Consider the following 17,251-nt stretch of genomic DNA (forward strand, 5'->3'; position numbering starts at 1 on the left):
TGTGATGTCACAGGCCGGCGGCCGGATCTAGCGGTGTACAGCAAGCCACACGCATGGCAGCCAGAAGAGACGTTTGTGACCGATCTGACGGACCCCTCTTATGATGGATCATACTTTTACCACATGCTGTCTTTTATTCATCCAAATGTGAGTTGTTTGCACATTGTTTTTTTTAATAAATTGATTTACATACTACACCCAGAGGCGCCTCCCCTCCTTGTGTTTTTTTTCCCCACCCTATGTGAATGAGTATGGGGTACACTGTACCCCTACCCATTCACCTAGGGAAAAAGTGTCAATAAAAAACACACTACACAGGTTTTTAAAGTAATTTATTAGACAGCTCCGGGGGTCTTCTTCCGACTTCGGGGGTCTCTCTGGTTCTTCTCCGTGCTCTCCGGGTCTTCTGCCGGGCTCCTCCGCTATCTTCTGCTCTTTTGCCGCTCTTTTGCTAGTGGTGGCCCGGACTTCTGCCTTCTTGTCTTCTTCCCTCTTCTCTTCCGATGTTGACACGACGCTCTCTCCAGCTGGAATGCTCTCTGAGCGCTCCGCAATGGACTTATATAGGCGGTGAACCCGCCCCCTTATGAGGTCACTGTCCCAGGGCATGCTGGGACTGTGTCGTCATAAGGGGGCGTGGTCAACATCACCCGGTGACCACTCCCCCTAAAACGTCACAGTCCCAGCATGCCCAGAGACTGTGACGGTATAAGGGGGCGGGGTCACCGCCTATATAAGTCACATCGGAGCACTCAGAGAGCATTCCAGCCGGAGAGAGAGCGTTGTGTCAACATCAGAAGAAGAGAAGAGACAAGAAGGCAGAAGTCCGGGCCACCACTAGCAAAAAAGCGGCAGAAGACCCGGAGAGCGCGGAGAAGAACCGGAGAGACCCCCGAAGTCGGAAGAAGACCCCCGGAGCTGTCTAATAAATTACTTTAAAAACCTGTGTAGTGTGTTTTTTTTTTTTATTGACACTTTTTCCCTAGGTGAATGGGTAGGGGTACCATGTACCCCATACTCCTTCACATAGGGTGGGGGGCTCTCTTATTAAAGGGGGCTCCCGGATTCCGATTAACATGGGGACAAGGTGCTTTGGGGTGGGGGGGCCCAGGGCACCCCCCCCCCATGTTGAGGGCATGCGCCTAGTATGGTTCAGGAGGGGGGGGGGGGGGGGCGCTCGCTCGTCCCCACCCCCATTCCTGACTGGCCGGGCTGCGTGCTCGGATAAGGGTCTGGTATGGATTTGGGGGGGACCCCCACACCGTTTTTTCGGCGTAGGGGGATCCCCTTAAGGTCCATACCAGACCCAAGGGCCTGGTATGCTCTTGGAGGGGGAACCCATGCCGTTTTTTTATTTAAAATTTGGCGTGGAGTTCCCCCTCAAGATCATCTGAGCACAAGTCGCATGCTGAAGTCGGATCATGCGAGACGGCGATCCTACTTTGATCCGACTTCAGTGATAGTCAGTGGGCTGAAGTAGGATCAAAGTCGGACCAAAGTAGAACAGGGAGCATTTCTAAAGTCGGAATGACTTGTGTCGGACCAGTTAGGACGGCTCCCATAGGGAATCATTGAATTTCACACGTCATGCGACATGAGTTCCCAATGTCGGAGCGTTTGTCAGACCAGTGTGAACCCAGCCTCAGGGATTATCCAAAGGGGTCAGTAGCTTTCATTTATCACTAGATTCGTAAATGCTATAAGCTGGGAGGCTTTGTCTGTCTCCCACCTTAGTATGGGTTTTATAAAGCATGTTAAGTGTACAGCCATCTCTGTTACATATATTGTTTAAGGAGATTGCCTTTTACTTCTGTTCCAAATAAAATATTTGGTTATGTCTAGGAGCATGAAGCTGTACCTATTATGGGGTAACAGTATCCGCTATGCACTCCAATTTGTGTGCCTAGACTTCTATCACCCGGAGCTCCCTGGGTTTCCTCCACTGAATAAATATATAATAGATTGGCAGCCAGAGACTAGGCTATATCTATGACCTCTGTTTACTCGAATGGTTGGCATTAATTGCATATGAATTGCTGTGTGTGGGGTATTAGACGAATACACTGTCTCTGACCCCTCACTTCTCCAAGTATGCAATAACTCTATGTATTTAAAGCGGAAGTAAACCATCTGTAAAACCGTTTTATTTCCGGCACGTGCCAGAAATGTAACACTCCCATTGGTTGTGCTCTCAACCAAACTGTCAAACCATCCAATGGCTGGTGTCATAACTGATCACATGTGCAGTATCATGGCAGTTGTGGATTAAACAGAGGCAAAGATGGCAGCTTCCTTGGCTGAACACGATAGTGTTTACTTACACTTTAAATATACAACATTGGAGCTTATGCTTGTGTTATTTGGGTTATATTCTTTTGGTACCATTGTGCTTCATGCCTCATATGTGATCTTATGTATGGACTCTGAGGCTACGTTTCCACTGTTGCGACTTTGGAGTGCAGCTTTGAGCCAACTTTTCAGCCTCTAGATCAGGGTTGCATTGGGGGTCGCATCGGGGTAGTGCTTGGACCTTTTCTAGGTCGCTGCAACTTTGAGTAGCATTGATTGGAACTAGTGCCATTGAAATCAATGGGCCGTGACTTGTCATGCGACTGTGTCCAGGGTCGCATGGTGTGTCACACTAGTGGAAACTGAACCTAATAGTTCTAATGACCTGCTTGAAATGTAGCCCTCATTTGTATATGTGGCTGTATGAATTGGGAGGCTTTTACCTGACCTCTACTCTCGTACTATTTCCAATAGGTTGTCTTAATGCATTAATGTTCATAGACAGCAGGTGTGTAAATGGCTTAGAGAGAAAATCTCTGATTTCTGAGACCTTATCAAGGTATTTTGTCTTTTGCATATGTACAGCAAAGGCTCATAGTTTTTTTTTTTTTTTTTTCGTTTTGTTTTGTTTTTTGCTGCTGAGCCTTCATTCAGCAGAGGATCAAATCCCTTACGTTCAACACGCAGTACCATATGCTTTTTTCATGACTGAATCTGGTAAGATTAGAGATCATGGTTCCAGCCATCTACCAGTGGAAGGAGACAAAATTAGAAAAAGCTACTTTGCAAGTCAATTTGAAGAATAACTTAGGAGGTTACCTCATCTTATATTGTTTGTTTGGTGTTCTTCCACCAGGAAGGACTTGGAGTGGATGTGGACCCTCGCATGTGTCCAGTGGGGTGAATGGCCTCTGGTGCACGGGGATGGGGCAGATCTCCCTGCATGGGCATTACTTGCATATCTGCTGTCTTCAGCTTTATATATTCTTTAGAGCCCTTTCACACTGCCAGCTGGCCGCATTAGCGCTTGTCCGTCATTTTAGCTGCTCTTTTCCGCCACTAGTGGGTCGCGTTTATTACCCGCTAGTGGCCGAAGAAAGGGTTAAATGTGCCCAAAAAGCGCCGCTGCCGAATCGCTTTGCAGGTGCTTCAGCAGCGGTGCCCATTGATTTTAATGGGCAGGGAAGTTGAGGAGTGGTGTATACCCCGCTCCTAAACTGCTCCAAAGCTTATGAAGCCTATTTTTAGTCCTTTAGCGCCTGAAAAACGCCTCCCAGTGTAAAAGGGGTCTTGGAAGGTTCAGATCATGTTGGTTTTTCTCTTCCTGTTCAGCACTGGAAGTGTAGTCTGGGCATACAGCCAAGACAACTGATTGGAGGAAAGGCACACACCCCCTCTCCTCCCATAGGTAGAGACTTTCAGAGCTGTTTGTTGAATAGTTCAGCTCTCTGCTAATCTATTTATAGCATCCTCCCCAACACAAATCTCTGGCTACTTTTATCTTGGTTGACAGAATTTGTAAGAAGTTATCAGGATAACAGAAGAACGGAGGGTTTACATCCACTTTTAACATCGTAGTCGAATATGTAAAGTTCTGTCGATTGCATCACTGAGCCCTTTAATTGGGGTTGTGTGATCACTATAATCTTTCCTAGGGTTTAGGATTTATACAGCAGTATAAACTTGTATGACTGGTGATGTAATGGGCCATTTTGCTGCAGACAGCTCCTTCATGAGATACGTATGTTGCAGCACTAATGGGCAGGAATATGGCCTGTAGATGTGGGTTCACGTCTTGCTATGTCAAGTCAAGGTAATTGTTCTGATACTACTACAGGCTCAATCCACTGGAGTAGGGAATCTATATAACTTGCCACCAGCATCACAATGTGCCATATGAACTCAGACTTCCAACTTTGGGCAAAGCTCCTGTCATTCATAAATTTGCCAGGTTCATTTTTTACCCAGTTCTTTTCCAAACGCTCATAGCTGCCGTACCAGCATTCAGAGGGGAGAAAGGTCATCGTTATGGGCATATGCATTTTGGGTATATCTAAAGAGATCTATAGATTGGAGATCAACCTCTAGTTTCACAAGGTGATTGAAATATGCAATGATGGAAGCCTACTGGGCATCATCACTGTTTCCTCTGGAAAACATCAAAGCTCATTCAAACAGAGCAGGGGCCTTTTCTTGGGCTGAAAAGGTCAGCGCTTCTCCTCCCCAGATCTGTAAAACGGCATACGGGTTCAGCTTCCAAACCTTCATGAAACATTACTGACCGAGCCTGTTCTCTAACCAGAAACAGGCTGTCTGGAGGAAGGTGCTTAAAGCTGTGTTCCCGCCCTGATCAAGTAGTTCTATTTTATTCTCTCTGTAAGCCTGGAAGATGACTGGGGAAAATGAAAGTTATTACCTGTTAACTAATTTTCCAGGAATCTTCCAGGACAGCATCAGTTCCTTCCCTTGTTTGTATAAGTCTAATGATGTAATCCTAAGCTGGTTGCACTAATGGGAGTTTTTTATTGTTTTATCCGTGCCTTCGGTTATTTATTAATACTGAGGCGCTACTGGCTGTGGGAGGTGCCCCTCTCTCAGTAAGCTGTCCTGGAAAATTAGTTAAGGTAATAACTCTTGTTTTCTAGGAAAAAAAAATGATTTTAACTTGTAAACACCAAATCTCAAACGAGGCTCGGTCCTTAAGTGGTTAAAGTAAGTTAAAAATGTGCTTTTAATGTGATTTTTCAGTACAATTACGTAGTGCAACTTTGATGCGAAGTAGCACGGGAACCTTTTCCAAAATCACACTGCACAGAGATGCATTGATGTGAACGGACACCATTGAAAATAATGTGATTGTGTGTGACTCACAGAATTCTGTATGACTGTGTGAAAATGAAGGAAAAAAGCCTAAAAAAGTAAAGCATAACTAAAGGCAAAACTTTTTTAGTTTTGGATAAAGTGGAGAGGGATTAGAACTCCAGTCAGTTTTGGTTGCTGACTGTGCGCCCATTAGGGAGATTCAGCCTCTCTATTTGTCCTGTTTACCATTACCTTTGAAAGGGCAAGTAAAGGAAAATCCCAAGTTTTGGGTTGTCCCCTGAAAAGTAATAGAGTAGAAATCTTCCAATGGGCACACTAATTCGGGTGACCTGGGGGTCCCCAAGGATTTCCCTTAATTTGCAGGTATTTCCCATCACTTCCTGTTTGGCTATGTGACAGGAAGTGAAGGGAAATCTCCCCAATGGGACACAGACGGGGGAGGAAATCTGACAGGTTATAATCCTCCCTTTGCTTTATCCAAAATATAAAAAGTTTTACTTATAGTTCTACTTTAAGACAGTTTATAAGAATTGGTGAGCTGCAATATTTTGTTACTTTTGGGTAATGCTTTTAGTTCTACTTTAATCTGCCAATTTGTGGGTTATTAGAAAAAGCAGGAAAGCTGTATGAAACCTGTTTTTGGATACATGTACCTGTACTGTAATATTATTGTGTGTAATAATTCAATATGTTCTACCCTTTAGCAGTGCAAAGACTACCACAGAGCTCTCCCACGAAAACCACCTTTCATGACCCCGGATTTGACTTCTATGGAGAAATGGCTAAAATGGTGATTTTTTTTTTTTTTTTTTCCTACCATATGAACAGTTAAATGTGTTATGCTGCCTATTTGTTTCACAAGAATTTTATTTGTTCTAATTCAGAAAGATCACAAAATAAGTCAGACAAGGTGATGACAAAGGTATTGTTTCAGCATACGTGGTGCATATGTGCATACTATAGAATAAGTTTACACAGAGACTGCATACTCAGTATAATAGAGAGGCCTAAGGAGCAGCACATATGGGGGGGGGGGGCTCGATCTCTCCTAGGGGTGCAGTCTTCCATGCATAGAGAATAGAAGTGGAAATTAACAATAAGAGAATATAGTTTGGTATATTGATACAGTGTCAGTGACGTACAGAGGTAGGAAGAGGTGGCTGGGTATGAAAATGGTAAGTATAGGAAGTGAAGCGTGAATGGAAGGAATTATTGCAATATGAAGAGTAATTAGGAACGGACAGGTAGCGGGGGGAGAAATACAAAAGGGGGGGGGGGGGTTTAAGGAAGGGGGGATTAAATACCCTCCTGCACAAAGCTCCTAACATTTATAGGGCCAAAAGCGAGTCTCCACGGCCACCTGGACATGTAAGATATCTAAGGTGACCAGTCCCTTTGTCATCAGTCTTGGAAGATGTCAATCATCTTTTTATTAATTATTGTACCCTGTTAGAATTTGCACTAATTTGTCATGTTTAAAGGGTGACCGCCATGCCTATGTGAATAGTAGGCTGCCCATACGTGAATTTTGATTTATGTATGGCCTTTCCTGTTCATGAGAAGTGGATCTATCAATTGACTTTTCATGAACGGCTGGCTGGAAAATTTCCGCTCGATCGGTGCATGCAGCCAATGGGTTGCAGGACTGGTTAGTGTATTCTGACCATTGGGGTATCGCACTGTCAAAATGCAATGTAAGAATGGGAAGGTTTTCCTCAGCCACCTCAAATGTATGGATAGGGAAATCGGCTCAGCTGGCTGGCTGAACAAAAAAAAACTGAGCCATGCATGGGCAGCTTTAGTGGTGTGCAAGTATGCCCTGTGACTGTTTGTCCCTGTCTGTGTACAGACATATTCATGTAAAAGAATAGGTAAACTTGATGCTTCCTATTTATGGTACATTAGGTGGAAACGTCATTGGTTTTTTTCTGTAGTATGAGGAGTGATGGCTGACATATAGATGGAAAGGAGAAGCTGTGCTGTATAAAGGTGCAAACCAGCAATGGCTTGTAAATGTCAAGATAATAAATGCAGTTCAAACGAATTCAAAACAGAACACCCAGGTGAGCTTGATCCACAATTAAGTGCCACCACCTAATAAAAAACTTGCTTACCAGATGGCAAGCAAAAGCAAGCAGATGGCTATAACCCAGCCAAGGCCTTTGCTTGAGTGACAGGAATGTCCGGACAGATATACCCAGATTGTCTGTATACTCCAATCCCCTGATGCCGTGGATCTCCAATGGGCCTCAGTAACTCAGTGGGGTATAAGAAAAAAACCAACCATAGCATAATACCGCTTAAACATGATTTATTAAAAAACAGTATTGCACTTACATTTGAATGAAGATAAAAATCGCACTATAAAACAGAGCCGGCTGGCTGCAATAGAAACCCCGTCCTCCTAGTACAACAGCATGGTGACGTCAGCACGTATCCTCCTCCAGACGCGTTTTGTCACAGGTTGACGTTATCAGTGGGTATAGATATAAGGCAGAAAATAACAGTCTCGGTTTGTGTCTTTTAATAAAGATAATTCTTCTGGTTTAACAGGCCCCTGGACAGAGATCTAGAACTGTGTCCCAGTCGTCATCTCACATGGTAAGATTGGTTTGCATAAAATAGGAAAACTCTTTAGTTTTTTTTTCTTTTGGGGGGGGGGGGGGGGTAGAGAATGTTGCTTGCCAGGACAGTTTTTTTCCTTTTAGTTTTTCTGGTCCCATGAACGTCAAATCAGAATTTGAGAGTTGTGTTCATCCTGCTGTCTTATATTAACCACTTGACCTGCAGAGAATTTACCCCCTTCATAACCAGACCATTTTTTACAATATGGCACTGCGTTACTTTAACTGACAATGGCGTGGACGTGCGGCACTGTATCCAAATAACATTTTGTTGTTTTTTCCCCCCACAAATAGAGCTTTCTTTTGGTGGTATGTGATCACAAAAAAAAAGACAATTTTGAAAAATGTATAGATTTCTTTTCTGCTATAAACCACATCCAATAAAATTTAAAAAAAAAAATCAAATGTCTTCATAAATTTAGGCCAATATGTATTCTGCTACATGTTTTTGGCAAAATAATTTCCAGTAAGCGTATTTTGATTGGTTTACACGAACATTATAGCGTCTACAAACTATGGTGTGTATTTATGGAATTTTTATTTATTTTTTCTATTCTAGTAGTGGTGATGATCAGCAACTTTTAGCGGGACTGCGATATTGCGGCAGACTATCGGACACTGACACCTTTGAATTTTTTTTGGGGACCAGTGAAACTAATACAGTGATCAGTGCTAAAAATATGCACTGTCACTGCACTAAAGACACTGGCTGAAAAGGGGTTAAACATCTAGGGCGATCAAGGGATTTAACTGTGTGCCCAGCCAGTGTTTTTGTGTACTGTTAGGTGCTTTCACTAAGGCAAGAGATGTATTTAGTTCCCTGCTTTGTAGGAACCCAATATCCACCCCTTGCCCCCCCCGCAAGTGGACGTGCAGAATCACATGTGTATATGTGTGTGTGTATATATATATATATATATATATATATATATATATATATATATATATATATATATATATATATATATATATATATATATGCGATTCTGCACAAGAGATCTTCCCTGTAGCAGTAAAACTGCCATGGGGGTGGTCTTTAAAACGGAGTTCTGCCTTGGGGAAAAAAATTTAAGTCAGCAGCTACAAATACTGTAGTTGCTGACTTTTACTATATGGACACTTACCTGTCCAGGGAGCCTGCGATGTTGGCACCCCAGCCGATCTTCGGATCGACTATCTGGTGCAGCCGCCACCATTCCAGGTAAGGGAACCCGGCAGTGAAGCCTTTGGGCTTCACAACTGATTCCCCAGTGCACATATGCGAAGTGCAGTGCACTTTGGCTCGGCGGAGGAAGGAGGAGGGGGCCGAACTTTCGGAGATTGCGGTGACGGCCCGGTCTCCTGTAAGTGGGGAAGGTAACCTGTCAAAAACAGGTCCCCGTTACCCCCTCGAAAGGTGCCCAATGTGGCACCAGATGGGAGGAGGAAGCAATTAGGAAGAAGTTCAACTTTTGGGTGGTACTCTGATTTAGGTGGTTAAGTAAGTAAGCTTGTTGCATCGAGGGAGGTTAACTCTACTTGTTTTGAACTATTAATGCTTCTGATGTATTTTGGAAATTTGTGTACAATGCCCACTTTAGCCCTGTGACATCTTTGCTGTTACTATAGCAGGATTCAGGGCTTAGGGAGAGTTTGGTGCAACAGGCTCAGCTGTCACTGTATAAATAAAGTGGCACCAGAATTTCACAGCCTAACCACCTTAAACAAGAGACGTGCCTATCCTACCTCTGCTACCTTTTGTAACCCTTTATCAGGACTGGAGAAATTCCTGTTATGTCTAAAGAATACATTGGTTTGGTGAAATGAATGTGCTGGTATCTGCAGGTCGGGTTCGCCATGCTCAAATAATTCAATAATGTTCTAAAGCCTGAAATGTTTTGTTTTTTGTTTTTTTATGATTAGAGACGGACTCGGACCACCTCTGAGTCCTCTACCCACTCTATTGGATCAACCAGAAGGAGTTCTATAGGCATTCAGCCTTCACCCCCTCCTCCAGCCATTCCTGAAACGGAAAGGTCCGAGGCCAAGAAAGAACCCAAGGCCAGTTACCCATCACAAGGGGTAAGTGCTGTCCAGTAGTCTATGACGCACGCCTTAGTAGGTATTTAAGTGGAACTATTGTTAAAGAAATTCCCATAGATAACTTAGGATATTAGGGGACGAGCACAATGCCGAGGAGGGAAGGTACTTGAGGGCTTTTTTACCATTGAAAGTAAAGGTTTAAAACCCCTAAACTTTATATTTGGAAGAGAAGGAAATGAACCTATTTTCAAATATGGTAAAATGGCAAAGGCATATCTAAAGTCAATTTTTCACACTGTAGTACGTAGCTTCTTCTACAGCAGCTTTTGTTGCATTATTTTATTATTCACCTAAACTGTACCGGTTTGTTAGAAACCCATGGTCTTTTTTTTTTTTTTTTTTATGAGGTAGGACTGTCTCAGAAACAAAGCCCCATTGAATACATTGGGGTCATTCTCAAATTCCATCAACATAAAATGAACGTCACTTGAGGGTCAATGGCAGCACAGGGGAAACTGGGTGGAAACTTACATTCAGCATTTTAATTATATTCAGGTTTAGTTGCCACATTCCAAGCCTGTAGTTCTCACACTTGTTTCTCTCTAAACCATTTTGTAGGGCAGTAGAAGTTGGTTTCCTTTGAAAATTGGCTGGCTGATGGGAAAAGGAAAGAACGAAGCCCACTTACCTGATGACAGGAATAAGTCTGTAAGAAATCTTGCCTGTTAGTGGTCTGTGTGCAGCTATATGCACTTTATAGCAGCTTTGACCTTCTGTGCTTTGTCTGTAATTCCATCCCTTCATTTCTTGTCTTAGTGCCACTAAATTCCAAACTATACAGTAATCCTATAATAACTAGAAGACACCTAATCAAGTGCAATCCATTGTGCAGTAAATTTATGGTGGTCACTGAAGACATCTGATTTGCGAGACACCTGCTGTGATCGTAAAAATAAATACCACATCCATTTCAGGTTGTCTTTTTCTTGCTGGGGTGTCCAGAGATGTTAGTATAGTAATTTTCCCTTTCTCAAAACATGGAACCACACAGTCCAGTGGCCACTCAGTTCATGAGCATCTGTGAAGTTTGCTGTTTGGTTAGAACTAGATGAAGCTATGAACTTCTGGCATTTTGTTTTTTTTTTTGCATGTTAGTGCCTTTATGGTGCTGTGAATTATTTTGCTGTTTTTATGCAAGTTGCCCTTTTATTTCATAACCGGAGTACACCAAATTCTACATTTTCTTTTATCTGTTTTGAGAAGGATGGTCAAGGATAAGCATTTGTAAGAATCTGAATATGCAGACTTAAGTTTGTTATAATAGTGTAGCCTAATGCCCAAAATTCTGAGAGCTTTTTGTCGGAAAATGTGACCGTGTGTATGCTCCATCGGTCTTTTGCTGGCGGAATTCCAGCTAGCAAAAGATTGAGAGCATGTTCTCTATTTTTCAATTGGGAAAAGTTCCTATTCAAAAATGTGAGCGTCTGTACAAATTCCTAGGCACAAAATTCTTATGCATGCTCGGAAACAATTCGACGCATGCTCAGGAGCATTGAACTTCATTTTCTCGACTCGTCGTAAGTGTTGTACGTCATCGCGTTCTTGACGGTCGAAAGTTCAGAAAACTTTGTGTGACCGTGTGTATGCAAGGCAAGCTTGAGCGGAATTCCGTCAGAAAAACAATCCAAGTTTTTTCCGACGGAAAATCCACTCGTGTGTACGGGGCATTACTCCTAGACAGAATTGTCACCTCATTGTTAAGTTGTAAGGCTCCCATCTCAAACTGACCTCATCAACCCAGGGTTGATAACTTACCCTTCAGGAGCCCTGATAGAAGGTAAAACTATCAATTATTAAAATCTTTTTTTCTTTCATGTAATCCTGACATTATTCTTTAAAATTCAGGTGGGAAATAGGATGTCCTCTATGGTAGCCTTACAGCGGCATAGGGACGCAAAGCTGTTACATGCATTTCCGTGCCGGCAGTCCTGTTGCTGTCTATTGGGATGCAGCAACTGCCTGGAATCTGCTTCCAATGTGATATCCATGTGGGTGCATGGTCCTGAACACAGCCTGGGTGCCTAGAAGGCCCTAAATGTTTAGAAAAATATGAATAGAGGCATGTGATTTAAAAAAAAGGCATTCATATACAGAATACAGTCATTACAGGTATTAACCTCTTTTCTACTAATGTACGTTTTTAAAAGTTCTGGTATTCAAGGGAGAAAAGTAAGCTCAGGGATGCTGCTACAGCCAAGAGCTTGGTATTTTTAGAGCTGGCGATTGGATGTCTGATAAAAGTGATGAGGCAGCTCTAGAGCCACCAAATCACTTTTATGGGGCTCTGAAGGTGCAGCGTTCCCTCACTGCCATCACTTGTGGTGGTTCCTGAGCTCTCATGGCCCTCTTCCATGTATTGCCTGGGTTCAGAGCTGTCATTCCCTGGCTACTGTGGCCGGATGATCAATGCTGATTAGCTGCTGCGAAGGGTGGGGAGGAGACATTGGACGTCTAATAGACTCCTGATGTCTCTATAAAGAGACCCTGTCACTTGCTAATGCAAACATATAGTGGGCTTGTTGGCCCCCTTGTGGTAGCAATAGAATTAAATCAAGAAAATAATTGCATTGAAAATAAATTCTAATAAAATTAAATTGAAATGGGGGGGTGGGGGGTGGGAAATGTGTAAAAGCACCCCTGTACACACCCCAGTGCTAACCTAGGGCCTGTATGTATGTAAATATAAATTGCGCCACACGTGAGGTATCGCTGGGAATATCAGTCAGTGCAATAATTCTAGGGCCATAATTAAAGGTTATCCTTGAACTGAAAACTTGTGAATGCTTTTAAAGCATCGCCTATGGGGAATTTTGAATTCCATAGTTTTGCGATTTTATGAATTTTCCCAGCCTCATCCAACTATTGCAGCCATTAGGAAGTTTATCAAGGCAGGCTGCATTCTTCGTATTACTAAATAGATGTTAAATTCAGCAGCTAAAGTTTGGGCTCATAGTAGCTTTGCCACCTTATATTTTTTGCACTTCAGTGTTATGTCATTACTATTGTTCTTGGCTTTCTAACTGTCCTCCGTGCAATCTCACGCATCCTACTGCTACTGGTGTGTTCCAACTCCAGCTCTTGCATCTCTGTTGTATGAGATGAAGTATGTTAAATATTGATAAGCAGATTACAGGTTAAAGGTAAAGTTGTGTTTTTGTTGTTGTTTTTTTTGTTGTTTTTTTTCCGTTTGCATGGTTGCATTGGTCCAGCTTGAACTAATGTGAATATGCATGTACATCTACCATACCCCCTGAAAGCTGAATGAGGTGCATACTACAGTGATCACCTCCAAGCATCTGCCCTGCGGCATAGTGAACATAGGATCACTTCTTTGGCACAGGCGCCATTTCTTTAAAAAAAAAAAAAACGCAAGGTATTCTCTGAATGCTGTTTGTGCTAAGCAAGCGGCTGCCCTAATCTGTAATGAACACAGGCAGTCACTCGCTCAGAACGGGACCCAGAAGCTAGCAGTGCCTACAGTGGCTTCCTGTTTTCAGGTAAGACACATGCATACATTGATCACAGCCAGACCAATGTAACTATGCATTCAAAAAAACAGTACCTACACTTCAGCTTTAAATAATTTACCTTAGCAATAGTTTTCCAAGTTGCATAGTAAGCTAATTTTTTAAAATCTAATTTGCAGATCGTTTGGGACGAGAACAAACAGCGCTGGGTGAACCTAGATGAGCCCGAGGGAGAGGAGGTGAGTGGACAGCAGTTTTCTGTGTTTTTCATGTTGTGTTGGAGGTTCCAGGTCTGAGTAATGGAGTGTGGAATAGCAACAGGGTATTAAAACCAGAGCAAAGATTATTCTGTGCTATTATAGCTTTTTTTTTTTTTTTTTTTTTTCTTGTCTGGCTATAGGTTATTTGGGTATTTTGTATATCTAATGCTATGTTACTGTATCTACTTCTTCAAAATTTGTGTAAGTGTTAGAACACCATATTTATTGGTGTCTGCTATCCTGTCTCTGTGACAACAACTTCCTCTATTTCCTGTGCCTCAGGGTAATTCTTCCTAATGGGGTCACAGACAGTAAAATAAATACATTTTAGCTCTCTTCCATTCTATGCAGAAAAAAAGTCTGACATAAGGGTTTTAAAGGTTAACTAAAAATAATAAATGCCTGTCTTTTTGCAGGTAATAAAGTGCAATTAATTTCTTTACTCTGCAGCCTGTAAGGGCTGTGTTTTTAAATTCTGACAGCAGGAGTGGGAAGGAGAACCCCCACCTGCTGTCACAGGGAGGTTAATCTGGTGGGGGGGGGGGGGGTCGGTGTAGTGGAGGCAGAAGCTGTGGAACATATTACATGTTACACTCTAAATATGGATGGAACATGCCACATGTCCCAAGCACACCATCCTGCATCTACTTAAATGCAACTCTTAAAAACAAAAATAATGGATTTTTTTTCATAGCGCTAGTGTTATGCTGATGGATATCACAAAACTCAGTGCAGCATTTTTAATTAGTTGAATAGTTTTTGCCTATTGCAGTAAAATAGATGCATGAGTTAAACATGGCATTACACCTGTTTCGTAGGCATAAATATATTATGCAATATGTTCTGTTTTTAGAGCAAGCCCCTGCCTCCACCTCCATCAGTTATGCCGAAAAGACCTCAGTCTGGACCAGGCGGACCCGGAGCTCCCCCAAACCCTTCAGTCAATATGTTCTCCATCAGAGCAGGTAACGGTATCCTCTTGTCTGAACAGGCTCTTTAAATGGTGCTGTGTCCTCAGAATTAACTAAATGTTTGCAATTTATGTTTGTGAAAGTACAAAAGATTGCAATTTTTGTTTACATTAAAGCTGTATTAAACAAAAAATATAGATGTGGTTGCATTTATTTTTGTAAGGCTTTTTATAGGCTTTTTCCCTCCGTTTTCACTGATCTGGCCAGTGACAAACCTCCTATATTAGACTACACTATTGATGGAGGAGCAACAGACACACCTTTGGACAGTAGCATTGTCATTCTGTGGGGAGGGGAGTGTTAGATGCACTAGAACAGGGGTCTCCAAACTATGGCTCTCCAATTGCTCAGGAACTAGAATTCCCATCATGCTTAGTCATGTCTGTGAATGTCAGTTTTACAATGCCTCATGGAACGTGTAATTTTCGCCACAGCTGGAGGGCCGTAGTTTGGAGATCTCTGCACTAGAAGATTAAAATACACTAACACTTCAAAGCCAAACTCCAGCTAACACCTTTTAAGCAGTTGCAGCAACAGTTTTGTTCCTTTTTGGAATAAGTTTTACATAAATAAAAGCTGATTGTTCTAAGCACCGCTGTCAGTGTTAAATGGTTTGTCTCAACCTTCTAACTGTTACATCTTCAGGACAGCTTGTTCTGTTGAAAAACAGACTAACTGGCAGGATCACCATGTGAAAATATAAGGAAAGCCTAAAAAATAAAACAAATGCAGACATTGCAGCTAAGAATCGGTAAGCTGCAATAAAATGTTTGTATTTTGGCTTTAATAGCGCATTAAGGATAATTTTCTAAAAGCATCACAGTGGGGCTCTGGGGATATTTAATGCATAGGCCTCGCCCTAGCACATTGATAAATTAGAACTCTTTTAGTGTATAACCAGTGAAAGACCCCACTTAGTATATCGTGCACATGTGAATTTTATAAACAAAGCTGGTTTTATGTGACATGACAAATCGGTAATGGTGATTTCTTTGTTACAACGGATTTCTGAATGCGTTTTTTCTTTTCCAGGAGGTGCCAGAGGCCGCTATGTGGATGTGTTAAACCCAGGTGGCAGCAAACCAGCAAGTACTGTGCCACCGCCAGCTGATCTTTTTGCTCCGCTTGCACCAATGCCCATCCCATCAAACCTCTTTGTTCCTAACTCAGGTGAACAGTGGTTGCCTTATGGTCCTGAATTGTAGGCCCTTTCTCTTTTTAAAGCTGAACCCTGGGCTTGAAACTTGCTCGTATCTTGGTGTGCTTTGTATATTCTTTTCAGTTCTGTGCAGTAATCCAGTGTGAAACTTTGCCTCTGTACAGGAGCTTCCTCTAAAAAAACAGTCGCTGCTGCTCATTCCTTGTGCAAGGTGACTGGTCTGGTCTCTTCCCCCTCCTGTAGTTTTCCTGCAAACAGCATGCAGTGGGTGGAGTCTACTGGGCCCCTCCCATAGCTCTACTCACTGTTGGCACTACTCCTTTTGCAAGTTAATATCTGGGTTTGCATTTGGTGAACACAAAGATTTGCATGGATTTATATCATTTTTGGATATTAAGGAATATATTTAAATTAGAGGTTTTGTGCTTGGAGCTTTAAAAAGAGAAAATTGGTATGTTTCAGTGAGGATCCATTTTTTATATATTATGGAATAACTTGACATTCTTTTGTGATTTTTCACATTTGTACACATTTTTTCTGGTTGCAGTCTTTATAAAAGACAGCATGGTAAATATATTTTTAGAACAGATGTTAAAATTGCAATATGAAATAGTATAGATCCACACTGAAGAAAAGAGAAACCGTAAAGCACAATCATATTTTAACTTCTTCAGATCCGTGCTATAACCGAATTACGGCTACAGCGCAGACCTACATTGCTGGGAGGGCATCAATAGATGTCCTCCCTTGCTTGAGCGGCCTGTACGCCCCCTGTGATCAGCGAGTCTATGAAGCTCGGCTGATCACAGATCGGAGTAAGGGGTCGATCCCGACCTCTTACCACATGATCAGCTGTCAGCCAATGACAGCTGATCATGTGATGTAAACAGAGCCGGTATTTGGCTATTTTTTCTCCTCAAGCTGATGGTGTGAGGGAAAAAAAAAAGCCAATTACTGGTGGCTGTCAGAGGGACATCAGTCCCGATCAAGGAGAGCTGCCGGCAGCTCATCTGTACCCAGAACTAAAAGCAATAAACAAACTCACTATCCCATCCATGTCTTAGACCCCTTTCACACTGCCAGCGTTTTTCAAGCGCTACAGGGCTAAAAATAGCGCCTGAAAAAAGTGGCTCCATTTACTCCAGTGTGAAAGCCCTCGGGCTTTCCCACTGGAATGGAGTGCTGGCAGGGCGTCACAAAAAGCCCTGCCAGCAGCTTCTTTGGAGCGCTGAACTCACTGTTCCTCCTCCGCCGCTCCCCATTGAAATCACTGGGGCAGTGCTACGATACCGCTGGCAAAACGCCTTTCCGGCGCCGGTTTCCGGGCGAATTTAACTCCTTTTCAGCCACTAGCGGGGGGGGGGTTGTTAAAACTGCCCCGCTAGCAGCCGAATAGCGCTGCTCAAACGACGCTTAAAGTAGCGCCGCTCTACCGCCGACGCCTCCCGCGGCTCGGTGTGAAAGCCCTCTAAAAGGACAAACAAATTAAATGGCAGACAATCAGCTGCACTTGAACTGGATTTGTCTTTAAACTGAAGCTACTAATGGAGTTGAAATATAAGACATCACTTATCTC

The 17,251-nt window shown here is 42.7% G+C and overlaps 1 protein-coding gene across 5 annotated transcripts in view; it reads left to right on the forward strand.

Moving 5' to 3' along the window:
- Positions 1 to 17,251, forward strand: part of SEC16A (SEC16 homolog A, endoplasmic reticulum export factor) — a 123,575-nt gene that overhangs the window by 89,014 nt on the left and 17,310 nt on the right. For all 5 annotated transcript variants that reach the window (XM_073599616.1, XM_073599619.1, XM_073599617.1 and 2 more), the window contains 7 exons: positions 5,817 to 5,902; positions 7,666 to 7,713; positions 9,639 to 9,797; positions 10,377 to 10,466; positions 13,465 to 13,524; positions 14,399 to 14,510; positions 15,549 to 15,686. In XM_073599616.1, coding sequence (XP_073455717.1) covers positions 5,817 to 5,902; positions 7,666 to 7,713; positions 9,639 to 9,797; positions 10,377 to 10,466; positions 13,465 to 13,524; positions 14,399 to 14,510; positions 15,549 to 15,686 — 693 coding nt within the window. The remainder of the gene's footprint in view (positions 1 to 5,816; positions 5,903 to 7,665; positions 7,714 to 9,638; positions 9,798 to 10,376; positions 10,467 to 13,464; positions 13,525 to 14,398; positions 14,511 to 15,548; positions 15,687 to 17,251) is intronic.

The sequence above is a fragment of the Aquarana catesbeiana genome, linkage group LG09, assembly GCF_042186555.1.
Source record: "Aquarana catesbeiana isolate 2022-GZ linkage group LG09, ASM4218655v1, whole genome shotgun sequence".
NCBI classification, from domain to species: Eukaryota; Metazoa; Chordata; class Amphibia; order Anura; family Ranidae; genus Aquarana; species Aquarana catesbeiana.